Source organism: Antedon mediterranea, chromosome 8, assembly GCF_964355755.1.
Source record: "Antedon mediterranea chromosome 8, ecAntMedi1.1, whole genome shotgun sequence".
In the NCBI taxonomy this organism is placed as follows: domain Eukaryota; kingdom Metazoa; phylum Echinodermata; class Crinoidea; order Comatulida; family Antedonidae; genus Antedon; species Antedon mediterranea.
Window position 1 is genome coordinate 3832024 of NC_092677.1, and position 27739 is coordinate 3859762.

A 27739-nucleotide genomic window follows, 5' to 3' on the forward strand; every position below is an offset into this window, starting at 1 on the left:
TGCAAAGTACTTCACTCAGTTTTTGAGTTCTTTAATTTTGTTTGTTTTTGGTTATTTTTCAATCGTTAATTAAATCTGAATTGTTGGCTATAAACCTCATGGAGTCGCACAATCGACGCGACATTCATAATCGTACTTTCACTGTTGATAGATTTTTTAGAACTAATAACAACATTTCTTCAACATTTAACAGTTTTATGGGTTAGATACACAGAAGCCAAAGTGGCTTGTCTTTGTAGTCTAAACATAAAACAAAGACGGATGCAGTACATTTTGAGACAGAAAAATAAAAAAACAAATTGAGATTAAGCAAAATATTTACAACTCCATTGTGCAGTAGCACTGAAAAAAACACTAAACAGCAATTTAAATACCTGTTTCCAAATAAGTTTATTGAATATATACACAGAAACAATACTACTGTACAGTAAATTCTAATTGATGTTGTGATATTTTTTTTCATCTTTAATATCAGTGAGAAGTTAAATATGTGGACCAGTTTGCACTATATGTATACAAGCGAAATGTTATGTCAAACCTTTGTACACAATACTTAGAAAGAAGAAGAAATAGAAAGAGGCTGGATTTGAAGTCACTGTTAAGTGACATCTTCTAGTGCACGATCATGCCAGAATACTTAGTACTTGTTTACTTCAGTTACGATAAGAAGTCTTAATGGTCAACAACTAGTCATATTTTTATGTGCAAATCAACAATTATTAGTGTGAACAAGACTCAACAGTCAAGTGAAATGTAAATCTAGAGTATGTTCAGACAGCATTTAGAAAGTTCTAAGAAGAATCAGAGCACCAGCCTATCTGGATCAACCTCCTCTTGGCTGTAGTCGTGTTCATCTGGTTTTTCCTTGAGAGCATTGTCCAATTTATTCTCCTCTGCTAATGTACGGAAATGCTGAAATAAAGAAGAAAAAGATTGTGTCGTATTTTTGGAATAATACTGAACATTCAAGTAGGGTGGACTTGAGGTACGAGTGCCAGGCTAGTGATCTGAAGGTTGTGGGTTCGAGTCCTGACAAAGGTTCATAAATTCATTCATTCAGGCTTATCGCCTGACTTTATTTACTTTAGGCCTCTGGCCCCTATTTATTAACAAAAATAAGTACAATTTACATCAGTTTTGGCAGAATTTTACAGCTTATTCAAACTAACCTGAGAGTTTTTAAACTCCGAGTAAAGTGTGAAGAGAACATGCAAAGCTTGAGTTTTACTCTGGTAGATTGGGATATCAAGAATGGCACAGATCATCTCCACATACTGGTCTAGGGTGCAGTCAAGTTCAGCTGTTGGTAGTCCAACCTTATTCAGAAGCTCCTCAAATTCTTCTGGCCATTCCTGCATCAAGGCTTCAATTTCTGGCATTGTTCTATAGAGAGAAAAACATGGTGTATTGAGAAAACAGTTTGTTTAAGGTATAGCCCTCAGTCAGAAAATTTATACTTTTCGAGTCTTTGTTCTTCGAGGAGAAAGAGCTAGATTGTCAGTTTATCCATGTAAGCTTGGCACGAATTAGACACTTACTTATTGTAATGTACAGTAGGTGGTGGCTTAGACCTATGCAAGTCACTAATACTTTCTATCCAGTTTTTTATTTGTTTAGGATTCTTGTCCGCGTTCTCTATACTCCTGACTTGCATCGTCTTGGATGTAGTCTGCTTGGAGATTGCACGTAGCTGCAGGTCAAGGACCGTGGGGTCAGACTGCTTGGCGCATGGTTCATCGAGCACTGATAGACCTAATGTGTCTGGCTTGTTGTCTGGCCTTGGGATCTGTAAGGACAGAGAGAAAAAGAATTGTGGAGTTGTGGCTATGATGCTTGGCTATCAATGCAAGGGTCCTGGGTTCAAGTCCTGTCATATGTCAGATTTTTTGCAACTCCACTCCCAAAGACTTATAATAAGACTTTGTTTAAGTAGTTGTGTTTATGTTTTTCTTGTGAACGTGATTGCAACCTTTACAGAGGATAGTGAATGAATTCGGATCGAAAGTTTTGTCTATTTGGTGCTATTATCGAGTTGGTTGGTGACGTGCGTTGGAATGTAAATTAGTTAAGCTAACCCAATCAATAACCGATTGTCAAACAGGACATTAAAAATAAATGAAAAAACTTGCCTTAATAAAAGCATCTATGTCTCCAACTGCTGGTATGTAGTCTGGGATAAATGGCCTCAACTTGTGATCTAACTCAATAGTCTGAGGGGTGTATCGTGTAATGTATTGGAATAGATCTTTAATCTCTTCACTCACAGGCAGAGTGTCATACTCGGCTGGGTCGTAAGCGCTATAAAACAATTTTAGGAGACCAAATAAAGCATGGTACAAATTCAAAATATACAGGCTTTTAAAAGATAAAAATATTGTTAATTTGTACATTTTAGATAAAGAAAATACTACTGATAAAAATCAAAAGTAATTTTAAACCCTTTAAGATGTAATTCATCTGTGTGTAATGAAAGCTATAGAACGAAACACAAACCAGTTGATCTGTGGCCATTTCTCTAATGTAATTTATAGATTTGTTTTGTTTTGTTGTTGTTTTTATAGTTATGATCAGTGGCTGTGAGTGACAGTGGCTGTGTGATGTACTAGTACACAGGGGTAACCCCGCTTTGTAAGCTTAATTTAAACAAATGATCACCCTTCTAATGCCACATGGGGGTCATCGCCATCTCCATCAGAAGAATCTGATCCAGATTCATCATCATCATCATCATCTTCTTCTTCTTCTTCATCGTCATCATCATCATCGTCTTCCGAAACTTGCCGTTGCTTTGGTGGTACCGTCTGCCTTGGCGGGTTTAAAGCCTGCAAACAAAACATGAAATACAAATAAATTAATATCATTTTTGCGATGTTATACTTTTTAAATGATTGACCACACAAGAGGTTTTAGTTCGTCTACTCTACCTTCTTTGTCATAACCTCGTCCTCAAAGTCATCATCGCTGTTGTCCGTCATGCTCGTGCTATTTCCTCGCAAACCAATCCCAGCTTTATTCAGAAAGAGAAGAATAATTAATCAATTAAAAAGAATTTTAAATATATTTGTATTAACTATTATAATAAATTTCTGTTTATCTACAAAAGAAGGGTTGATAATAAATAAAAGGTGTAAAGATATGATTAATTTTATCTAGGTTTAGCCTAGGCCTATTATACCTGTACCTGGGAAGCCTGCAGGAACTCGTGGGCTAGGAGTGTAATTTGAAGCAACCTCTTCTGCGTCCGGCACTTCTAGAGACTCGTCGTATGGTTGGTTAGTTACGATCTTTGCCTGTAAAAATAACAAAAGCAAATAATTATCAGATACTGTATATCATAACATAGGCTATAATAATAGAATACAGTAGCATTAGTTTTAGTATTATTATTATTATTGATAATGCCGGTACATACTGAAATAATATATATAATAATAAAAATCCAATCAATATTAATTATTATGTTTGCACATTTACAATGCGTCCAAAGTGTGTGGGCAGACGTAGGCCTTTTTAAAAATTACCATCATCTTTAGAGGCTGGTAATAGCATAATAGAGGCATCATCATATCACACTTAGGCCTATTCCCCGGGGTGCCTTCCCCGGCAGTGTCTTTTTAAATCAAAAGTCAATCAATGATTATGACAATGAGGTGAGAGCGTCCCACACACTCTTCCTAGCAACCGCGAATCTTACTTGTTTTTTCAACAACTAAAGCCATTTCTTATCATTTTTTGCAGCCCCAAATCCACTTTAAATACTACTCTAATAGCTACATGTACTTTTGTTTAGTTATAATACTTATAAATGATTTAAAAACTAGAAATTTACTCCTCCGTTTTCGTCTTCAGAATCATCCGCCATTTGGCCATCGCAGGTATGTTGATTATTAATAGAGGGCTCACTTCATTCAAATATAATGAGGGCAGTATTGATAAATAATGAGGTGATTTTTTCCCATCAGCAAATCAACATCATTATTACAATCTTGAGTTCTCAAAAATGTAAATAAAGGTCATTTTTAGTTTTCATTTGTTGCATATTAATTCTGGAATGGCCCAGAAGCCCCAACGGTCAATGCTTTCAAGCCAGAGGACACTTTTAGAACTTGCTGAGGGTAAAGAATCACCAACGACAGGTAATCGCGAAGGCCGACCGACTTCTCTTCCTTCACCACTTGCAGGTAGTTTGAGCAGCGGCGGAAAAGCCGATGAATCGCCTACTACTGGGACTGCGGCGGAGAGAGAGCCTGGATTGACCACATCATCACCACCGGGTTCTTTGAATATGGACAATCTTGGGAAGACTTCAAAAGAAAATGATCATCCATCGATGCGGAGAAATGCTAGTGCACCAATTACTTTATCTGGTGTAGGCCTAGGTGGAACAAATGGAGATTCACACAGCCTTACCAGGTAAGACAAATATTAATTTATAAATTTTAATATTAATATTATTATACTTATTTGACCTAGGTCTACCTCTAGCTCAGGTAGGCCTAGCAAGTAGGTAATAAACATACCTTTTTTTTTAGTTTTTCATGTGATTATACTGGCAACCTTTATTTTTTTGTTGCAAATTATAAAAATCACTGATCAATAAATAATGCACTTGTCAATTGTATGACCCACTATACGACCCCCGGGAGAGGTGCGTCATTTGTCCGATGTGCGTCATACTTTTGAATACCATGACGCACCCGTGCGTCAATTATTTTTACTGTTTTTTAAAGAGGATACTGTAATCCCCAAGGGCCAATGTTTTCATGAATGGTGGATGATAAAGGTGATAATATATATTATTGATGTATTTTTAATGTTATGTATTGAGATGCCAAATAAATGTAAGAAAGAAAAGAAAAAGTGATGGATATTGACACGCCATTTTTCATTGATGTGACGTACCATCTAGGTTTTTTACACACCCCTGCATTAATAATACTTGTAAATGACGCACCTCTTCCGGGGGGTTGTATAGTGGGTCATACAATTGACAAGTGCATAACCCTAAAATAATCTCAGTTGTAATATAAGAGAGATCAGCGAGAGAGAGAGAAATGCGAGAAAGAGGGATCAGCGAGTGAGAGAGAGAGATTTTTGTAGTTTTGTAAAAGTAGGTAAATTTTGATTGTATTATTGTAATTTGTTCTCTAAATATTGTAGTTCAAGTAAAATAAATTCAAAAGTGTACATTCAATAAAAACATTATAGTGTTTTTTTAAAAATTCTATTTGAAATAAATTATGATAAAATACATTGTCAATTATATAATTGTTAAAATGACCACCACACCTGCATATAATGTACCGGTAGCATATGGCTTTCATTGTGAGTTTTAATGGTATGTTATTTAAATACAATTTCTGATTATTAATTACTGTATATCAGGTGATCAGATTATTTCTGCAGGTTAGATGTTTTGATAAAGAATGATGATATGTTATTATATTACAGTTTATGATGTATGCTATACTTAATATTAATGCAGTTATATTATCATTATTATAGTTAAACATTAAGATTTTAACTACGGACAGTAAAAAAGACATTTAAAATTCACAATTTAACAATAACATTTGTAATGTTAAATTGTGAATTTTCTTTTTAATAACATACAAATGCACCAACTTCCTTCTGTTTTTAACTTGTGCCTGCAGTCCGGTTTCCTTTTCTTTTTTTTTTATTCATATAACCATCCTTATAACTTACTCATAAGTAGGAATAAGTACAAATTTATGTTTGCTGCCCTCTGTAGTATGCATTTTGTTGTACTGTAGGTGATGAGAGTCAGCAACGAGACATAAAATATTGTTAGTATCTAAAAAATTAATGATCTTGTGAAAAACCATCATGATAAAAAACATTTTCTTAATAAAATAATAGAGTACTGTTAAAAAAAAATTAATTATAATTAATATGAAATGAATACTGTTTTGGTAATTTATTTAAGTTCTGCTAATTTTTCTGGCTGTTTTACTTTTATTATCATTTTTATTTAGCATTTTGCTTATTTCATTCCAATCTTCATTGAGATCCAGCCACTGATACCCACAGTCATTTTCTTTTGAATTTAATTAATTAATGAAGATATTATTTGTTATTTCTTTACCTTGTTTTTTATTTATTAGAAATAACATGAAGCATTATTATTCTATTGCAATAACTACATTTTCTGAACCCTTTTAACCTATTTATGTAATTAAAATCTTTTTTGGGGGTAATCCTACACCCCTGTTTATTGCAGTGACTGCCTGATAAATTTCAACATTGATTTAAACAAACTAGTCATTCATTATTGCAATAACAATTATTGAACAGTACTGCAGTCGTCTGTAGTAAAATTGTCACCTAATCCCTAATAACCTAATACTGTAGTGATATACTAATAATTGCCTCAACCAGTGAAGAGAGAAATTAAACAGTGCACACAATTCCACTATACGCTACCTATTGTTTTCTTTTTGACACCGTCATTGTTTTTAACAAGAATAGAACCCATCAATAGGAATTTTCACCAAACAGTTTAATAAGTGCATTTAGCATCCTGTTGGCTGCTATGGAGACAAAAGCTTTGATCTGATTGGCTAGTTGTTTTGTGTCATTCATTCATAGAAAATAAGATTACTTAATCGCGGCTAAGATGATGACTTGCAGTACCGGTGTATTATGAAGTACCAGTAGTCACTGGTGACCAGCAATGCAGATTTTAAATTCTTATAGGACTACGTTTTTAAAGTTGACTGCCAGAGTTTTTTTTTTTACCAAAAGAAGCGCGTTTGTTAATCTACCTACCACCAGGAAGCTTTCGACGTTGCTGCAAGCATTGTAACACAGGCCGCCACACAAAGACTGTCCGTTCTATTTTCTGCATCATCGGGTTTTTTTCTACTGGAAACCAGGTTTGAGATTTGTATAGGAGAAATTGATTCCATAGATTATCTAATACCGTAATAATATTCAGCTTATGTAATAATGTAGCCTTGAATAATATTAAATTCTTTACTAATTAATATTATTTCAAATTATATAATTTAAAGATATATTATCCCCCTAAACATTTTTTTTTTTTCAAGTTTTTTTTATGTCGCATACTATAGTGACACTTTGACAAAAAAATTAAATCGGGAAAAAAAATTATTTACCTGAAAAAACTGTAATTTAAAGCAAAAAAATAGTCAAATTGGCTGCCATCCAATGGGGTTTTCGTTGAATTTTACCATTTATTGTCATTTTAATGAGAAAACATTTTTTAATAAAACTACAAAATAACATATTCAACGTCTGATTTTATTAATCTTCATTTTTCATGTTTCTGGGGGACAATACAATACATCTTCAAATACAGCATTGGCGTATTCAAGATTTTGTAAACGGGAAAGAGCTAGCAATAGCCTACAGTTAATTAATAAATAATAATATTCTGGCAAAAATAATTATCAAGAAGTACAGGTAGTTTATAATTTCATAGTAACTGTTAAAAGTTGATAAACTGCATATAAATTAATATAAAATTAATGACATCATTCATATTTATAGATATTACACATAATTATTATAATTCATATTAATCATTTTTTGTATTAAATAGGATGCATTTTATGATCCAGGATTTCATATTCAACGTCATCTTATCTTGGTTTTAAGTTGGTAATAAAACATGTTACAGTAATGCTGGTATACAGATATCAATAGATATGAGATATCAATCTTAAAATTAAAATATAGAGTGAAAAAATTAATCACAACTCTATTCTAATCTTTTGTGAAAATTAATTGGAAAGCACAAATAATTTTGTTTTTATCAAAATATTTTTAATCATAAATTTATTTTTACTTTTTACTTTTTTGAAGAAATAATATTACAAAATTTTGTTTCAAGAAATAATACTTACAATACAGAATAGTATAATAGAACACATTAGAAAAAAGATAATGAAAATGTTATGATATTACACTATAAATTGCCAATGATGTTTATTAATACAGTATTTAATTTTATTAATAAAATATGTAAATCATGCCATGATGAGACTAAAATATTTATTTTATAACTGAAGATCTACAGTTTAGAAATTTGATTCCAAACAGAAAAACATTGCAAATTAATAATTATATACTTTAAACTTTACCAGACTTTACAAATATATATAATATCACTATTATTAAAGCTTAGTTTCCACTAGAACGTAACACAAGGACGTAAACGTAACGCAAGCGTTTTAACCAATGACAAGCGAAGTTATAGACAGTTAGCAATCACATTGCGTCCTTGTGTTGCGTCGCTAGTGGGAACCACGCTTTACACAAAATTTAAACTGCCCGTTGAAAAAACTTAATTAATTAATTTAAAATGTTACATATATATTTTATCACCTGACAATAAGGTTTAAATATTAATTCCAAACAGAAAAATATTACATATTAATAATTTTATTGTGTAAATATAATATCAATTTTAAACTTTACCAGTTACAAATATAACAGTAACACTAACAGGTAGAGAACAAATTCTAAACTGCCGGGTGATATACTAAAAATCAATGAATTAATTTAGCAACGATTTTACCTGAAAATAAGGTTTAGAAATTAAACATTGCAAATTAATCATTATTATAATATTGTTTAGTCTATTTCATGCCTACAGTAGCTTACCTGGATAAACTGAAAATAGCCCTTTTTCCCCAAAAAGTAGAAACATAAGTAGAACACAATCAACAAACTTGACCTTACCTGTAATTCCTACAACCAAACTTTCCACTCCCGGAAAACAGGTAATCCCCAAACAATCTAACCGTGTTTAGCAAATAAATTGACCTCCCATTTGCATTTTGTTCTTTTTTACGTCTGTTGATCCACAGATTAAGAACAATAATCGTTCCCGTGAACTACGCCATCATCTGATCCTGCTTGCATTGTTAGAATTCGACAAGTGGAAACTTTTATGGAAGATCAGCATTCCATTGCTATTTAACCTAAAATCATATGACTTTATGTTTTGTATTGAAGCTTTGTTTGTACCAGTCACCAATTCATTCGTTAAACAACGTTGGCATAATATTCATGTGTGATGCGGTAATCTATGCTGTACCATTATAAAACGTACTACTGTACAATATTTGATAGGAAATAAAAAGTACTGTGTATTTAACAGAGAATTAAAACCACAAACAACGCTGAACTTTCATCATTTAGAGGAAATATTCCGGAATATATTTTCTTTTTATTGACCAAAGGAGTGTTGTTACCAGCGAATCAAACCACACCGGATTATATGGATGGAAAACGTTTCTGTATAGAATTAATATTTTACCTGTAGCATTGTGGTGTTGTTATACCATTGTGTTGCTTACTGAAGGTGAATTGACCTGAATTCAGTAAATCTATTCAGGAATTTATTAAACAATGAGAGAGAAGATCCCATCCTATGCGGATGAATTGATTGGATGGTTTAACGTTTTGTTATCCTAATACCCTGTCAACTTTACATCATTTCTAGTTCAGAGTTTGCCTGTCATTCGTGTTGTACTAACAGTGTACTTCAGTTGATTAAAAACACTGGTATCTCGTATATACAGTGGATGCGTATTATTTTGCTACTGAATTGTAAAGCCATACAAAATGTATTTGTTGGTATCATTGGTTTAAACATTGTTTTTCGGTTGGATTATTTTCTTACGAGTACCTGAACGTTTTTTTTTTTTACTTGCTGGGATGATGAAGTTAAATATTCAGAGTGAAGATGGAACTAGGCAAGAAGAAAATGAGGATGAGATCATTGGAACTATCACAAATGAAGTAACGTTAGCAACGAGTTTGGTGACGAGTTCACCAACGGTGCAATACGTGCACCAAGATACCTTGAATATACCGACTTTAATAAGACACAGAACCACCAGCGTACCAGATTTAATGTCGGATGATAGCTCAACTTGCGAGAGCGATGCGTATAAAGTACAAAACAGATGTCAATCGGCTACTCTTAGCCGTGATGCGACGCTACAAAAACCAAAGAAATGCAATCCACGTTTGAGCCCAAAAATAAAGAAAGTCACAAAACTGATCAAGAAGAAAGTTGCAATTAAATCAAAAGCGAAACTGTAAGTTTGGCAAATCATTTCTAAATTAAAAATTCAATTCAAACAAAATTTGAGAGAGTTGAAAGATTTACCTAGAAACTAGCATCCTTTCCATGATTTGTATAGGGTTCAAGACCTGTAAACAGGCCATCTGTAAACTAGCCTAGCACCTTTTGTGTGAAAAATTCTGTCTACAGGCTTGTTTTTTAATAATAGCTATACGTGAAAATAATGACTAAAAATGCAGGTACAATAATAACAGTACTCTTACTATTATGTACCATTTTGACTTTATGTTCCACTTTCAAACATTCTTTGTTGTTCAGTTAATTGGTTAGTCAAAGTCTTAGTACTTTCATGGAGTAATATTAATATTACTCCGTTGTACATTGAAACAAAATCACAGAGCATGAAATTGGCTCAAAAGAGCATTGTAAGTTAGAGTTGGTGTGCTCATAAATGAAAAAAATACATAGCCAGTGAAAAATATATCCTAGACTTTATTACAGTCTAGACTATATGCCACTGCCAGAAGAAATTTTAAATAAAAATATTTTTTTGAATGATGTATACCAAAGTTACATCCCCCTTACCAAAGTCATTGGTGTACTCTCCCAGCCCCGCCCCCTCCCCTCCCCCCACCTATTGAACTCCCACCAAAGCCTTTGGTCCCCCGCGAAAATTATTAATCTCCCACCAAATTCATTGGTCCTCCACGAAACATCTTGTTGCTTTCTGATCATCTGAATTTATATTGAGCGCTGTTTTACTAGTCCCCAGTTATTGTGAAATCCATATCCTGTGACCTCTGACCTATGAAGGTTACTTTAAATTGTAAAAAAGAATTTATTATACTGTACATTTCATTTTCTTAAAAGTTAAATTCATAATTTCCGGTACACTTTACCGTAAAAGTTTTGTTAATGTAACTACTAATTAAATTAGTAATTCTAAGATAAATTTAGAAAAGTGTGTGTGTGGAATAAACCATTAAGATTCAGTATCAACATATGGAAATCTATGTGTTTATAGTACCTCGACAGAACGACAACGGATGGGGACCCTCCAAAGAAATTGCATTTTATTTGTCAGGAATTTGTATGATTTATTTCTTTTTTATTTTTAAATGCGCCTTGAGCACTCTGGAGTGGTATGTGCGCTATAAAAATCTTATTATTATTATTATTATTACCTCAATGTGATTTAAACCCCCTATTATAAAAATGGTATAATCTAAAGGATGTTTATATGGCATGATCATGTGAAGGACATATAGCCAATCCTGTACTTCTTGTGTAAACCTGCTGATTCAATGCAACGACGTCCAAACATGGATTTCGTCTTTTTAAATTTCATCCCAGAACTTAAATTCCTGTCAAATAAAAGGTAGTATTTATTTAAGTGTTTATTAAGTAATTATTTTTTGTTTGGCATTGGATTTATATTTTATATATAATTATTTGAATGATGGAAGAATGAGTTTGTTTGAGCTGTAGGGGAATTCCCTATTACGATCTCAAGATCAAATTGTGGTAAAGATATGTACCTGGCACTGATGGAAGTGATGCGATTTGATACAACTTTATGTCCTGTACTTAGAATTTTAACTTGGTGTATATAATATTCATACAATATTAAAGTTATGTACTAAACTATCTATCTACATTTGAATTTAATTTTAAAGTTTATAAATTTACTTAAAAATTAAGGACAGTTTTTGTTGCAATGTTACTCACTACAAGTGGTTGATTCAGAAGAATAGTGGCTTTGGAAGTGAGGGTGGGAAGTGAAAAATGGGTTGGGATGTAGTACAGCACAGTACAATTATACAGTAGTACCATAATATTTATAGTTAATATAATACTAATATAATAATAAACTTTCATATTAGTAAATTTTTAATAATATATTTTTTGTTCAATATATTAGCCATAATTACAATTTCTACTGTGTGTTAGTATAAATGGTTCAATGTATTTTTAGCTTGTTTAATACTGTATGTGTTTTTAAGTACTTTCGAGGACCACTTATACTTATTATAGTTTTACCTATGTACATTACAGTACAATAGTTAAGTACCATAATATACTAGTGTACTGATAAGACAACTATTGATAGAGTTTAGGATACATTGTACTATACAGTTGTAATACCATAATATACTAGTGTACTGATAAAACAACTATGGATAGAGTTTAGGATACATTGTACTATACAGTTGTAATACCATAATATACTAGTGTACTGATAAGACAACTATTGATAGAGTTTAGGATACATTGTACTATACAGTTGTAATACCATAATATACTAGTGTACTGATAAAACAACTATGGATAGAGTTTAGGATACATTGTACTATACAGTTGTAATACCATAATATACTAGTGTACTGATAAGACAACTATGGATAGAGTTTAGGATACATTGTACTATACAGTTGTAATACCATAATATACTAGTGTACTGATAAAACAACTATGGATAGAGTTTAGGATACATTGTACTATACAGTTGTAATACCATAATATACTAGTGTACTGATAAGACAACTATGGATAGAGTTTAGGTTACATTGTACTCTACAGTTGTAATACCATAATGTACTAGTGTACTGATAAGACAACTATGGATAGAGTTTAGGATACATTGTACTATACAGTTGTAATACCATAATGTACTAGTGTACTGATAAGACAACTATTGATAGAGTTTAGGTTACATTGTACTCTACAGTTGTAATACCATAATGTACTAGTGTACTGATAAGACAACTATTGATAGAGTTTAGGTACATTGTACTCTACAGTTGTAATACCATGTTTCATTTGGTAAACATTTAATTTTGTAAACATTCAATTATTTTTCTCCATCTGTTTTTTTATTACCTCACTGCATCAGCATACCTGTATATTGTAGATAAGGAATTAAAGTATAGATCATGATAATATTAAATAATTTGCATAAGAAAACCTATTTTTTTTCCTACTCAGACGTAATCCTACTGTATTCTTAGGACTGTACGTTTCAGTCATACCATTGGACTGTATACTCCTTAAGTTAAGCGTGGTTCCCACTAGTGACACAACACAAGGACGTAACGCAACGCAAGTGAATTGACCAATCACAAGCGATGGCTTATTCGCTTGTGATTGCTAACTGTCTATAACTTCGCTTGTCATTGGTTAAAACGCTTGCGTTGCGTTTACGTCCTTGCGTTACGTTCTAGTGGGAACCAAGCTTTAAGGAGCTTTCGAATTTCGACGAACAAGCTATATCATGTTAATTCATTGTACGAATGTGGGGTCAGTGGGTGTCGCTCCCCACCACAACACAGGTTTTTAAAGCTCTGTCTACACTATCAAACTTTATGTGACAAAAAAATGTGATGTGCCCATATATGGACACAATGACATCATATCACCACCATATTTGAGCATATCACTACCATATTTGGCCACATCACACTTTTTTGTTGATAGTGTAAACAGAGCTTTACAGTAGGTCTAGACGACGACCGACGACACATAGATTGAAGTGATATGGTATACTTTGATAGAATGTTTAAAAATATAAGATTGAATGTATTCCATTTTAATTATTCTTTCATAATTTTTTCTTTTTTTTAGTAAAAATAGTGAATCTTCTGATGTTAATGCTGACGAATGTAGCCAATCAGGTGATGAAAGGTAAGTCCTGGCACATGACTACAAAATCAATAGAGCGTAAACAAAACGATTGTCACATGCTTTTAGTAAATCGTTGGTTAAGGGAGAATAGGAAGGTTTATTAAACAATAATCAAATGCTTTCAAATAACTTTAGAGTTAAGCTCTGTCTACACTATCAAACTTGATGTGACATAAGAATATAATGTGCCCATATACTAGTATAGTATGAACATGATATCATATCACTACCATGTTTGGACATATCACTACCATATTTGGGTACATCACACTTTTTTTGTCAAACTAGTTTGATAGTGTAGACAGAGCCCTAGATTGTTAATCTACGCATCTAAATCCAGCTTATCCCCCAAAAAATTAAAAAATTAAATTAATAACAAAAAAAACTTTGAATAGTAAAGTGAATCACTTCCATAGAAAAATAAAAATTATGTTTTCACTTGTTAAAAGACACAATTATCAGTTATATTCAACCAAAAACCCATTGACTTCTAGTCAATTTGACAATTTTTTGCTTTAAATTTCGGTTTCTGCAGAGTAAATAATTTTTTTATCCAATTTTTAGTCCGTCACCTATTATGTGACATTAACATGATATATTCATCAAAAACATCGGGAAAAAATTTTTGTTCGGGGTGGACGATATATCTTTAACAATAATTTAACAAACAGTTCTCTTTTTTCCCTATTTTTTTCCTTTTTTTTTATTCCGGTGTTGGTTTTTCAATCCTCTTTTTTCTTTCAGCCTTCCTTCTTCCTCCACCTCTTCAACCCATTCTATGTTATCATTCAGGTAATACGATCACTTCATTTGTTTTTGTTTCATGTCATTCTCTTTCCTACTTGGGGATTCTATGCTCTTTTTTTAGTGTCATTGTTTATATTATTTAGTTTTATGAAGCTCTGTCTACACTATAAAACTTATGTGACAACAAAATAGGATGTGTCAGTACCATATTTAAGCATATCACTACCACCATACAATATTTAAGCCCATCATTCAGTACTTTTTTGTCAAACAAGTTTGATAGTGTAGACAGAGCTTACAACACCATAATACACAGTGTATATTACTACTAGACATTTAATTGGTTAATTTTGTACCATGTGCCGTTCACTAATAAGCTTTAATATAATTATAATATGATATTTTGACATTTGTTGTTCTTCTAGCATCAAATCAGAAGATAGGAATGCAAGGTATTATAACAATAATTTTGATTCATATTTATATTTAAAATAATTGATTTATTTATAATCAAAAGTAAATTGATGTTTCTTATTTTCTCTTGTGTAATACAAATTGGATCTCCATAACGTTTTTTTTATTTGTGTTACCCGTTTTACCTCGGAATTCTCAACCAAATAAATTCAATTTTGATCATGCATGTTACAGATTTTATCTTCTTTACATTCTATATCAAGTGTAGTGAATCAAGCTGAAAAGTGGGTCATTATACCTAAGTTTTTTATGTAACTAGACAAAAATCACTCCTGCCTAACCCCCCCACGCAAAAAAAAAATCATATTGTGTTTTATGATTAAGAGTGGTTGTGTGGTCATTTTAAGTTTGGTTTACTGCTGCTGTATCTTCTTTTGATTAACTTTAAAACAATCCCCTCTTATGCCATAATTGCAAGTAATCACATAGTTTAGGATGTTTGCATACAGATTTCCTTAAAAACGCATTTCTTATTGTAAGTTATTGTTTATCCTAACGTAAAGCAACATTAAGGATTTGGACCCATGCTCCTCAGAATCATTGTCTGTGTCAAAAGGCGCACCGACCACCAACACCAAAGTGACGCACGTGGTAAAGTCACGTACACCGCTCGACGTCTTTCTTTCGCATTCTCATAAAATGAAAGTACGTCGAGCCCGTGGAATACGTAATAAGCGGTCTTCCCAAGGCGATCGTCTACGTCGTTTTGAGCTACGAGAAATCAGGTACTCAACGTTGTCGTTGCTATGTCAGTGGTGCACTATAGAAGAGGGATAACCACACGTATTTAATGTGCTCTGCGGCAACGTACAGTGGCCCTTTGTTTACGATCGCATGTCGTTGTTAATTTTATATTGTAATAACAGTCCCATGCAATCACCATTGCTTTGTTCATGTTCATTTGTTAATATTGTACTTCAGTATTTAGATTGTTGTAGTATTACACAGTAGTTGTCTTAGTGAAAATCAGTATTTTGTGTACGTACCGTAAAGTCAATTACTTATTTCAAATTCTTTCCAACAAATTAGTATAAATGATTACCAAGCCAACACCTTAAATAATAATTTGTTCTCTTAAAAGGGGTGTCCACTGAAATAGAGGTTGGCTAGCGTTATACTATGTATTTCTACCCGTTTGTTATAAGAAAGTGTCCCCTGAATAGAGGATGTTCTTAAAGGATTCTACTGTATTTTATCTGACTTAATAAGTCTATTTCATGCCTTGCTTACCTGGATAAACCGACAAATGCCATATTCTCCTCAAAGAGCAAGATATACTCGAAAAGTAGAACATTCATTGAACACTCCTCTCCATAAATGGTTTGTGGACTGTATCATTTATGGAGAGGGGTGTTGAATTTTCTACTTTTCGAATATATCTTGCTCTTCGAGTAAAATGGCATTTGTTGGTTTATCCAGGTAAGCTAGGCACGAAATAGACTACCAAAACCATTTCTGATTTGTGTAATTTTCCATCTCCATCCTAATCATCTCTATTTCTGTCGTTAGTCTGTCAGCTAGCCCGAACTATAGACTTAGGCTTTGTCATCGCTATGATTTTTTTAGAACAATCAATAATTTTAATCACATAGAAAGTCAGACACTAAACTCATCAGGATTTATTGACAATCAGTACTTAATAAATATTCATAAATTTATAAATTTATCCAGGTACGGTAATCATTGTTTATCTTATCATCTCATAATTATATTCATTTGAGCTTGGATATGAATATGTTTGACCTGGAAATTATTTTATTGCTCATATTGTCTTTCTGATTGCAACTGTGTGCACTGAACCATAGTAATGTCTCAGTCTTATTTCGTCTTTGCTCTGTTTGAGCATAGAGGTACAGTTGTACCCTTCCTAGTTTGATTAGCACACTCACACACGATATATTTATTGTTCAAATTGAACTGTTAAATTCATAAAAACCAGTTGAATTCTCAAGTTTAGATATTGTTGTTCTTTGGCAGTTTCAGTTTTGAATGAAATGTAAATATTCAATTTGTGTATTTTGTACACATACTGTATTTCACATCAAAGGTATTAGTCTATAAACCCCTACCCTCACCTCAACTCATTTCCAATGTAGGAGGCTACTATTACTAACAGTCAATATATGCATCTGTGCTGTACCCAGTTCCTTAGTTTAATACTGTAAAGCAATGATAAATTTGGACCTGCCGTTTGTTCGAGTACCGTATTTGTTGTTGGTTTTGTTGTTGTTATAATATCTCCAATTCATAATGCTAAGTTTAATAGCTGAAATTAAATTAATTATTGCTAATCATTTATGGAGAATTAGGCTTTGATTATTTTGCAAGTGTATGTTAACTGTTTAAATTTATTTATCATGTATTAGTTACTACTTTATGTTACTGTGAATGATTAAAAGCATTGTTAAGACTACCGTTAAATTTACACCACAGCCTTTTTTTAAATATGTTAAGGTTTAATATGGTTTTTCTTATTATTATCTTATTTTTTGAGGTTTTTAAACCGGTTTTATAACTTAAATGTAAACTTTCTTTTTGTAGCAATCAGAATGGTATGACAACATCACAATCAGTCCCAGAATACCTTGCAGCTGACAACAGCACCGTCAGAAAGCGATCACCTAAACTAGGAAAGAAAAAAAATGTCCGCAAATCAACTCCATGGTACAGTGTAAGTGTCTCGAAGCATAAAATGTATTTCAATATTATATTTATGTATTTAACAAGGTATTATCTTTCTTTAGTGTATTTTGTGCCTAGCTATACCTGGATAAACCAACATTAGCCCTTCTCTCTGGAGTGAGAAAACGATACCAAAAAAAAAGAATTGTAGATGTCTTGTACATTCCATCTAGAGTTTCCTTAGTTTATTTTGTGCGTAGTTATATCTGGATAAACCAATCTTAGCCCTTCTCTTCTACCTACTCCCACACCTCTAGTGATGTGTTGTTATTTATGTTCATTTTATTTATAGGTCCTTCAATCAAACTACAAATCAAGATGTGAGGAATTTCAGAAACTTTTCAAAGGTATTCCAGATACAGAGCGTTTAACAGTCGGTGAGTTTAAGAATAAATTGTTGGTGCAGTGACCTCTGACCTTAATTTTTTTTTTCTGCTGATGACTGACTTCAAATTCCACAAATTTAAAATCAAGTTTTGAATCCTGTATTTTCAGATTATTCATGTGCATTACAAAAAGAGATATTAGTCCATGGACGGATGTATGTTACACAAAACTACCTGTGTTTTTATGCAAATATATTCAAATGGGAGACAACAGTGAGTACATTATTATTATAATCATATTGGTCCCAACAGCAGACCTCAATTCTACAACCTCTCCCAAAGACTTTTAGCTGTAAATGTAATAATTGATGCAAACCGCTGATTCAATTATATAGAAATGTCCCATGCAAGTTGCAATGTTGTTTATACTGTTTAAAAGATTTTTTGGAAATCCAAAGATTTTGGCCAGTCTAAAGCTCTGTCTACACTATCAAACTTTATGTTACAAAAAATGTGCCCAAATAGGTATGTCACATAAAGTTTGACAGTGTAGACAGAGCTTAAAGATGATGGGGTTTTTGAGGATTTTTACTTTAATTTCTACTAAATTATTTGATTCTTTTTGTTTTAGCTTACAATTCAACTAAAGGACATAACGGCAGTGACTAAAGAAAGGACAGTGCGGTTCATACCAAATGCATTGCAGGTCACTACAGCAACAGAAAAGGTAAAAAAGAGTTAGTTTTACAATTATTGTTGACATTTTTTATCAAAAAACATCATTATTAAAACATTTATGAAATTGAAAAAGTTTTAATTTCAAGGTGTTTATTGATTTTTTGTTTGAATTATGATTCATTTTATTTTCCACAGTACTTTTTTACATCATTTGGGTCTAGAGACAAATCGTTTATGACCATCTTCAAACTATGGCAGAATTCACTCATGCAACTGGTGAGTATGCTGGCATTATGCCAAGTATACAGTTTTTATAACGTGTGCACATTGTCTGTGTTGGATTTAAAAACATGTCGTCGTGAGGTGGTTTCCCGAATGATCGTAAAATCAAAACGGTACTGGGTATGACCAACTAGCGTTCTTGTCACCAACTAGTCATCCATTCATAGAAGTACTGATGTAGTAGCCTATCTGTACGGTGACCATAGAATGTGACCCGAGACATGACTAACTACGACTTTTAGTTGATAGAAGATTGACAAAATTGTTAAGAAGAGTTGTACTATATGTGGATGTTTAATGAAATTATGTCAATAATGTTTGCTATACAATTGTCTCACTGGATTTGTGCGCACAATATTATTTATAAGTCCAAGATCTGACACTAAATTTTGGAATTTTAATTATAGTTTTTAATAATAATAATAATAATATACAACATTTCTATAGATAATTATTGTGCTCAAAGGCGCTTCACATAAAAATACATCACTGTACAAGACAAACAGTTCATCAAATAAGTTAGATAAATTACATTAAATAAATATATATTTATATTTTTGATTTAGCTTTTCGTTTTGATTTAGCTTTTCGCTTTTTATTTTTGTATCTCCATTGAGATCCAGCCACTGATACCCACAGCATTGTCATTTTTTTCAGTAATTTGCCTTTGGATTTATATAAAAATATAAAAATATATCTATTTAGAAAGTGGTTAAATTTTAATGTTGTTTTCATTATCAAAGTTAATGCTGTTTATTGTAAATCTTGTTGTTGTATAGTATGTTCTGTTGAAGGAAACATTTTCAATGCACTTTCTGGCCTTTAAATGAATAAAGTGGATTTAATTTTTCCAGGTTTTTTTCCTGCCATAAATGTTGAAATTGGTTTTTGGCTACCGTCACTTTTGCGACAATGTCCAGCAAAAATGCCCTTTTCAATTTTTATTTCCACAGGCTGTTTTACAAAAATCAAATCTTGTTTTCTTCCGTAGGAAATGCCTCCAGTAGAGTTCTGGAAATGGATACATTGTAATTACGGATATGACCTTGGAATTCCCGAAGACGAGCTTCCAGAAGATTATGTATTTCCAAGTAAAGAAGCAGAAGACAGTGGAGATGACAAATCCAGGGGTCAGGCCTCTGAAGGTCGTGGTAGTGATGGAGATGACCTCAGTTTGTCCGAGTCAAGGGTTAGTACAATTCAAAGATTATTTTTAAAATCTGCTTAAAGCTCTGTCTACACTATTAAACTAGTTTGACAAAAAAAGTGTGATGTGCCTAAATATGGTAGTGATATGTCCATATATGGGCACATCACATTTTTTTGTCACATAAAGTATCCAGAGCCTTAAAAACCTTTAAGTCTTTAGCATCTCTGAAGCTACCCACAACGTTCTTAGAATATTTGTTACACCAATGATTTTGATTATATATTTTAGGAAGAACCTGCTGTAAAAGATGTTGAGTATATTATTGAAGAGGATGAAAATGGTACAACAGCACCACCATTACTAACTGGTCTCGATCCTCCTCGTATTGATGTCTCCGACTACTCAGAAGCCGAAGGTAATTGCACCTAATAATTGTAATTCTTTTAGCCTGATTTTGTTTGTTTGTAATATTTTTTTACCGTAATAAATAAATGCGTATTATTTTATAAAGTGATTGTTGTTAATATTTTAACATTGATCCATAGAGTTTGTGCAATCTGTTTATTGTTTTATTTTTTTATCTTAATTATGCCAAGCAAAATGAATTTCCATTTTAAGTGGGCCAATAAAATGTAATCTTAGTATTATTTTATTACTATTAATAATTATTTTTATTATTTAACAGTTTTAATAATAGTTTTATTTTCATCTGTTTTTCCAGAAGAAGTTTTGTGCGGCTGCAATGACATGCATCAAGGGAAGCAATATTTAAATGAGGTGTTTGGAGTATCGTGCGAAACACTGTTTAAACTGTTATTTGCGGAAGATTCAGTATTTTATTTAGATTATGTTAAAGCAAGAAAAAGTACAGGTAAATCATCATCATTAAACGTCACCATCATTATCAACTCAACTCTCTAAAAGCTGTATAGTATCAAAAGAGGTCTGGCCTAGCAGATGTACTTTCTCTGCTGCCTAGATTGGAACATTTCCGTGACCTAGGCCTATTTACTTGCACTTTTAGTGCTTGTTTCGTCTTGAAAAAGGTACTACAGGCTTGTATTTGGCTCTAAATTTTAACAAAATGTGTCACCCTTTAACAGAATCTATGCACATGTATAAAGTATAATGTTGCAGATTCAGAGCCTTTAGAGCATGAAAGTGAAATGTGCATTATAGTATGCTATTTTTTATTTTTTTTAAAATTAAGATATTGAAATTGGAAAATGGAGGACAGAAGAAGATAGCTCAAAAGACTCTAGAGTGGTCACGTATATATTTCCCATAAACAGCAATATTGGACCGAAATCCTCACAAGTTACAGAAACTCAAGTAAGAATTATTTGTTTACACAATACAATTTATGCAAATTTGTTTATTTAAGGCATTGTAATTTATGCAAATTTTCTTTACATTTATTTTTCGTTTTAAACAGTATAATTTATACTAATTTTGTTTACCATTTATTGTTTGTTTAAGACATGATTTATGCAAATTTTTCTTTTGTGGTTTTTTGTTCATTGTTTTTTTTTTTTACATTTAGACATTCCATCGTGATCTTAGTAAAGAGGGAAGCTGCTATATAACAACAAATAAAGTAGAAAATAAAGGAATACCATACTCGGACAATTTTCATGTTCTAGGTCGTTGGTGCATCACCCGGGTCAGCGAAAATAAATGTCGTTTGTGGTAAGGATAAACAACTATTTAAAAAATGTAAACTCGAAAAAGTCTGGTTTTGGCAAAATTTACTATGTTTTAATCTTCAGTATAGAGTAGAATCCCTAATAAGTGGACACCTGAAGGATTCAACAAAGTGTCCTCTTAATAGAGGTGTCCCATGAATAGGTGTTGAAAACCATATATTTCACAAAAAGAAAGAAATAAAAACTCCCAAAGACTTGATTCGAAAGCTCTGTTTACACTAGTATCAACACTAGTTTGACAAAAAAGTGTGGTAGTGATGACATCATCATCATGTCGACATCACATGTTTTTGTTGCATAAAGTTTGATAGTGTAGACAGAGCTTTAGACTTTGTTAATGTAGAGCATCTTGTAAATGTTTGTCAGGAAGACTTTCAAGTGTACGATAGAATCTTATCAGTTCTTTTCAATAATTAGTTTTTCTCTTATCCTTTTTTAACATTATTCCTAAGCTCTGTCTACATTATCAAACTAGTTTGACAAAAAAAGTGTGATGTGCCCAAATATGGTCTTAATATGCACAGATATGGTTTGGATATGACATCATCATGTCCATATATGGGCACATCACATTTTTGTTGACACATAAAGTTTGATAGTGTAAACAGAGCTTTATTCTTTCAACATTTATTAATACATTTTTCCACAGTGTTCATGCTGAAATAAATTTTACCAAAGCATCTTGGTTTATCAGGAATATTATTGAAAAGCAGGTTCATGTTGGACTCAAGAATGGCTATATATTCCTAGGTAAGTGACAACCACTAATTTGCCATTTAACATTCATTATTTGGAATTCAATTTGTTAATTACTTTATCATACTGTTTAGTAACAAATAAGTATTGTTTGAAATTTTGTTTGTTTTGGTGATTTTATAGACCAAAAAAAGTTTTAAGTAAAACTGTTCGTATGTCTTATGTCTATACAAAAAAGATCATAAAAATACATTTCTGTATTAAAAGTATAAATAAATGTTAATATTTATGTTATGTATATTTATATTCACTCCAGAATTGTGATTTTATATTTTTTCTGTTTTGCAAAAAGGTAAATATCTGAGAGAAAATCTTGAAGTAGTAAGTGGTAAAAAGAGGAAGGTGAAACGAAGGAGAATCCCAAGTCATAAAGAAGAAGGAGATGAGAGCACTTCCTCCCAACGTCCATTAAAGAAAAGTATATCAGTACATGACCAAAACACTGGTAAGTGTAACTAAAGCTGTGATATGTCCATATATGGACTTGATGATGTTATATCACTACCATATTTGGACATATCATACACATTTTGTTGTACTGTAGGTGACTTCTTAAGCCCTGTCTTCACTATCAAATTTCTGTATATGGACATGATGATGTCATATCACTACCATTATTAATTTTTTTTCCACGTTTTTAAACATCTTTCTTTAAATTAATGTCATCTATGAAAACATTATCACAATATGCAAATAAAAAAAAATCCATTAACACAATTATTTTAGCAAAAATAATAAAAAATATTCTATGCTAATATTAGTATTCTCAGTGCAACGATTTTTACAACACTATTTATGTTATCCAATCCAAAAACTCAACTGTGTTCAAATTTATTTTTAATGTAGAGCTCTTTCTACACTGTCAAACTAGTACGACAAAAAAAGTGTGATGCTTTATAGCCCTATGAGAAAGAAGTTTAAGAGCTGTTCAGTATTATTATTTTTTAGCAGGAGTGTTATCGTACCTCTTACCTCCCTGGTTACGTGGCACACAGTCCACCTCTCGTGGCGTGATGTTTGCGATTTGCTTAGTACTGTTTCTTCTGGTTGTGGTCAATGTCTTCCTATACTCTCAACTCCAGCATCTAGAGCGCAAAAGTCTCGATAGGAACCTGTGGACACGGAGTGAGGTGTTTGATAAGATTGATAAGGTGCCGGCGTCTGCTGAAGACTGGAAGAGGTTGATCAAACAGCAGCAGATATTCCATGAGGAAGAACTCGCAAAGTGGAGAGATATTATTAGTTTATGTGTTCAACTCATGAGACAGGTTGGTTTTTTTTTTTTTTTTAAAGCTCAGGTACATGCATGAATTTCAAATATAATCTGGTTAAATATATCAGAAAACAAATAAGTATGAGCAGGATTATAAACTGTAGGTCCAGTGTACACATCTAGCTCATGTGCACTTTAAAGAACCTAGTTCATCTTTTGAGACGAGTATGGGGTTACCCCAGTGTACTAGTACAACACGGCCACTGATCATAACTGGGCCCTCTGGAAAAAGAGTCTTTGACTGAAGAGATCACCTTGTATAAACAAAGAAGAAATAAATATCTTATCTGACCATTCCCTTCTTTCTGTGTAACAAGACACATAAATACAATGTTGTATTTTTACTTTATTTTCTTCTTCTGTTTTTTCTAGATGGAGACAGCGTTAGAAGATCTAAAATCAGACATAGACCCAATATCTTCACTATCAAATCTGGACAAGTTTGCAAGTGAAGCACTCCAACATTTACCGATATCGTCACGTGACAAAGAAAACGATCATGGACCCACCTGAGATTCTAATGCAGATAATATATCTATTTTATAACAATAGTTTATATCTTTTAATTATTCATAAATTTTTAATATATTCATGTTTTTTGTCCAATCGCGCACAACATTGTTATCAAACAGCCGATTCTAGGTGCTGTATCTAAATTGGTGTCAGTATCGTAGGCACATTCTAAGATACAGCATCACATGTGAAGCACATGTAAAAGCCTGTATCATAAATTTTAACCTTCAGTTATACAGGTGTCACATGTGATACACATGTATTGCTGTATGTTAAAATATACCTATGATCGCGGCAAATATTTTCATATTTGTAGATACAGAACTGAGAATCGGGTGAATATTATCACCTTTTTTCACCTCAATTTTTGGATGTATTTGTTTTTCTCAAGTTTGTTTACAATTTGTTGCATTTCGAGAATTTTTTATTTCTAAATTTTACTCCGACTAAATATAGCGGTAACTATATATGGAACATATAGAGTAGGTATTATTCTTAAATTTTAATTATTATTAATTACTCTGTTTAGTTCTTATCAAAAATGAATTTTTGTCTAGATGAATTTACGATTAAATTCATCTTGACATTTCTATATTACAGTACTACAGTAAAGATAAAGGTGCCAGAAATAAACCAATCAGATTGCAGTTCTAAGTCATGTGATAAACATGTCATCATACACTTTATTGACGGAAAATTCAAACATTTCAAATTTAAATCATTAATAAATTATTAAAATCCCTTTGATTGAATTTTGCAGTAATCATTTCCAAATTTTTAATATTATTTAAATTTGTTTATCATATTGTTGCATCCATAGAGTATAATTAAATTAAGAATTGATTTATTGATAGAATTAAGTTTTATTATTACATAATGATGATAAATATGCTAATTGTAATTGATTTTTGCATAATTATGCAAAACCCTTTTGTTCATGTCAACGCACATGCATTACAGATAAAATTAACCTCGGTCACCATCAGGGTCTTGTTTTTTTATAATACAGTATTAAATTCTGTCTACACTATCAAACTTTATGTGACAAAAAAATGTGATGTGCCCATATATGGACATGATGATGTCATATCACTACTATATTTGAGCATATCATTACCATATATGGGTACATCACACTTTTTTGTCACATAAAGTTTGATAGCGTAGACAAGGCTTTACAGGTTGGAGTATTTTAAGCATTAACTTATTAAATGTTAGCCTTTAAACAGAGTATAGATTATATAAATGTAACCTCGTACATAGTTTTACCTGTTTAGTATGACGTCATTTTAAAGGTAAATTCTGTATATTGTTTGATATAGGTAGCCTCTAAACTGACTGATGTAACTTGCATCAAATCAAAATTCACCTTGTAGCATGGATTAAACCCGATAATGTATATTTATTGATTCCAGATTTTACAAGTTGAAAATATTTAATCTAATCTAAAGAGCGTCTCCAATCAATATTTTTATAAAAATAAGCAGAGTGTACTGTACTACTTATACACACAAAATAACTATATTATTCATATTACATTGCAGCAGAACCCTTTAGAGATGCAAAAATATGTCCCCTTAATAGAGGTTGGTCGTAGTTTTAAAATATATTGCCTCGATAATTTCACAAGAATTTTACTCAAATAGACATTCCCCTTATATAGGTGTGTGCCAATGTAGGGTTTCCACTGTGTTTTAATTTATCTATAAATAAATAATAAGGATTTAATAATATTAATAATTAATAGACATTATATTATTATGATTATAAGAAAAAACATTTTCAGTTTTGCCAAAAACATAAACAGCGTTAAACATATTGGTAAGCTATTATACCCACCAGCTCGGTTAATTAAAGGAACAGTACAAGTTACTTTGTTAGTGCGATTGTGATTTTATTTTTACTCATAATTCATTTGAGCCATTTTCTGTGTTTCATTCGTACCTCTCTGTAAAATGTTGTTTATAATATCATATTGTCTCTTAATATTCTTATGAAAGTAACCATCTAAACTTTAATTGTAAAATTATGTTATTAACTATTAATTTACTCAATATGTGTGTTGCTTTAAGTTTGGCCATTTTTCGTTTTGGTTTTGTTTTATGGTTGTTGTTTTAAATATTATTATAATGTTTATATTACTGTAGACAAACATGTTTTATGTTATTTTTATGTATCTTGTTATATTATTACAAGATCTAGTACCACCACAATTATTTCTTATGATTTGATTAAGTTTTCAGAGTTTTCATTTTAATTTTCGTTGCCGTTCACATGATACTAATGTCATTTTCACCATGTCAGTTGATAGTTTTCATATTAATTTATTAATGTTTTAAGTTAAATCTCATATGGATAACACTACATTATTTGTGATTACCTCATGGTGTAGTACCTTCCCTTTCATCTCACGAGTTTGGTTCAAGTCCTATGTTTGTTCAAACTAAAAATTAACACTAAACCCTATCACCACTAACAAGTTATAAATTAATAAATAATGAATGTTTTGTATTCATTGAATAGGGATGATATTTATACTCGTTTAAAAATTGACTATTTAACCTATCATGTTCAATAGTACAGTCGAATATTCCATATGTGTAGATATAATATCCCTATTCAACTCATAAACATTCATTATTTGTATGAAATAATATACTATATTAATGAGACAAACCATCGCAACCCAATATTTTGAACTCTATTAGTTCATCTTCAGGGAACCCCATTATGCTGTACGACGATGGTACCCAGCTTTAAGCTCTGTCCACACTATCAAACTAGTTTGATAAAAAAGTGTGCCCAAATATGGTCGTGGGATGCCCAAATATGGTAGTGATATGCTCAAATATGGTAGTGATATGACATCATCATGTCCATATATGGGCACATCACATTTTTTGTCACATAAAGTTGTAGACAAGGGTTTAGGGCATTTATTGTATTGTATATTTAAAAAATATGTACGTAACTCGAGCGTACATTTGATCGTGCGTATTTTGTCTTTATTTGTGCTAAAAAAAATAGATATTAGATATTTTTAAAATTGGACAAAACGGTCAGTAACGATCTATTATGTAAGTATTGTATCATAGAAATATAGTTTATTTATTGTTACCAATTAAAATACATAATTACGATGGCTGGTATTTAATATGGCGTTATTTTATTAATATAATATTTGGATGTACATTTAATTTATTGAAGAGATTGATATTATTTGCCTACGGATTTTCACGAATGTTGAAACAAAAATAAATGATTTTTCTTTATGGAAATATGTATTTTTCTTTATTATATACTTGTTGTGTATAGAACAAAAAACAGAAGACAAAAGACAAGATAAGAAAATAACCGTCTTCGCTCGACTTTTTCTGTTGAATTTCAATC

At 31.8% G+C, this 27739-nt stretch overlaps 2 protein-coding genes across 9 annotated transcripts; one reads left to right on the plus strand and one right to left on the minus strand.

Annotated features, from left to right (window-relative positions):
* Positions 1-378: 378 nt before the first annotated feature.
* Positions 379-3893, minus strand: LOC140057463 (intraflagellar transport protein 46 homolog). Of its 2 annotated transcripts, none has more exons than XM_072103135.1 (8): positions 3830-3893; positions 3182-3290; positions 2925-3007; positions 2656-2822; positions 2130-2298; positions 1539-1786; positions 1170-1383; positions 379-912 (listed from the first exon to the last, which is right to left on the minus strand). In XM_072103135.1, the coding sequence occupies exons 1-8, from the start codon at positions 3860-3862 to the stop codon at positions 802-804; spliced, it is 1134 nt and encodes a 377-aa protein (XP_071959236.1). In that variant the 5' UTR covers positions 3863-3893; the 3' UTR covers positions 379-801. The 2 variants fall into 2 exon arrangements, with proteins under 2 accessions (XP_071959236.1, XP_071959237.1); XM_072103136.1 differs by lacking the exon at positions 3830-3893 and adding an exon at positions 3695-3799 and having other exon boundaries at positions 380-912.
* A 61-nt stretch (positions 3894-3954) lies between these two features.
* On the plus strand, positions 3955-27634 carry LOC140057461 (protein Aster-B-like). Of its 7 annotated transcripts, none has more exons than XM_072103129.1 (19): positions 3955-4413; positions 13703-13762; positions 14507-14554; positions 14935-14961; positions 15487-15708; positions 17525-17654; positions 17958-18042; positions 18161-18264; positions 18623-18718; positions 18865-18945; positions 19943-20140; positions 20390-20516; positions 20823-20972; positions 21312-21433; positions 21645-21790; positions 22457-22557; positions 22856-23008; positions 23515-23831; positions 24209-27634. In XM_072103129.1, the coding sequence occupies exons 1-19, from the start codon at positions 4052-4054 to the stop codon at positions 24347-24349; spliced, it is 2670 nt and encodes an 889-aa protein (XP_071959230.1). In that variant the 5' UTR covers positions 3955-4051; the 3' UTR covers positions 24350-27634. The 7 variants fall into 7 exon arrangements, with proteins under 7 accessions (XP_071959230.1, XP_071959229.1, XP_071959231.1 ...); XM_072103128.1 differs by having other exon boundaries at positions 23512-23831; positions 24209-27633; XM_072103133.1 differs by lacking the exon at positions 3955-4413 and adding an exon at positions 11294-11459 and having other exon boundaries at positions 23512-23831; positions 24209-27632.
* Positions 27635-27739: the final 105 nt, after the last annotated feature.

Bases quoted from the DNA above. Each gene is read 5' to 3' on its own strand.
- LOC140057461 (XM_072103128.1), top strand. From the start codon at position 4,052: ATGGCCCAGAAGCCCCAACGGTCAATGCTTTCAAGCCAGAGGACACTT. The intron at 14,555-14,934 runs GTAATACGATCA...TTGTTCTTCTAG, and splicing joins CATTCTATGTTATCATTCAG to CATCAAATCAGAAGATAGGA. The intron at 21,791-22,456 runs GTAAGGATAAAC...ATTTTTCCACAG, and splicing joins GAAAATAAATGTCGTTTGTG to TGTTCATGCTGAAATAAATT.
- LOC140057463 (XM_072103135.1), bottom strand. From the start codon at position 3,862: ATGGCGGATGATTCTGAAGACGAAAACGGAGGA. The intron at 3,291-3,829 runs GTAAATTTCTAG...TTATTTTTACAG, and splicing joins CTGAAGACGAAAACGGAGGA to GCAAAGATCGTAACTAACCA. The intron at 1,384-1,538 runs GTAAGTGTCTAA...TTCTCTCTATAG, and splicing joins CCTACTGTACATTACAATAA to AACAATGCCAGAAATTGAAG.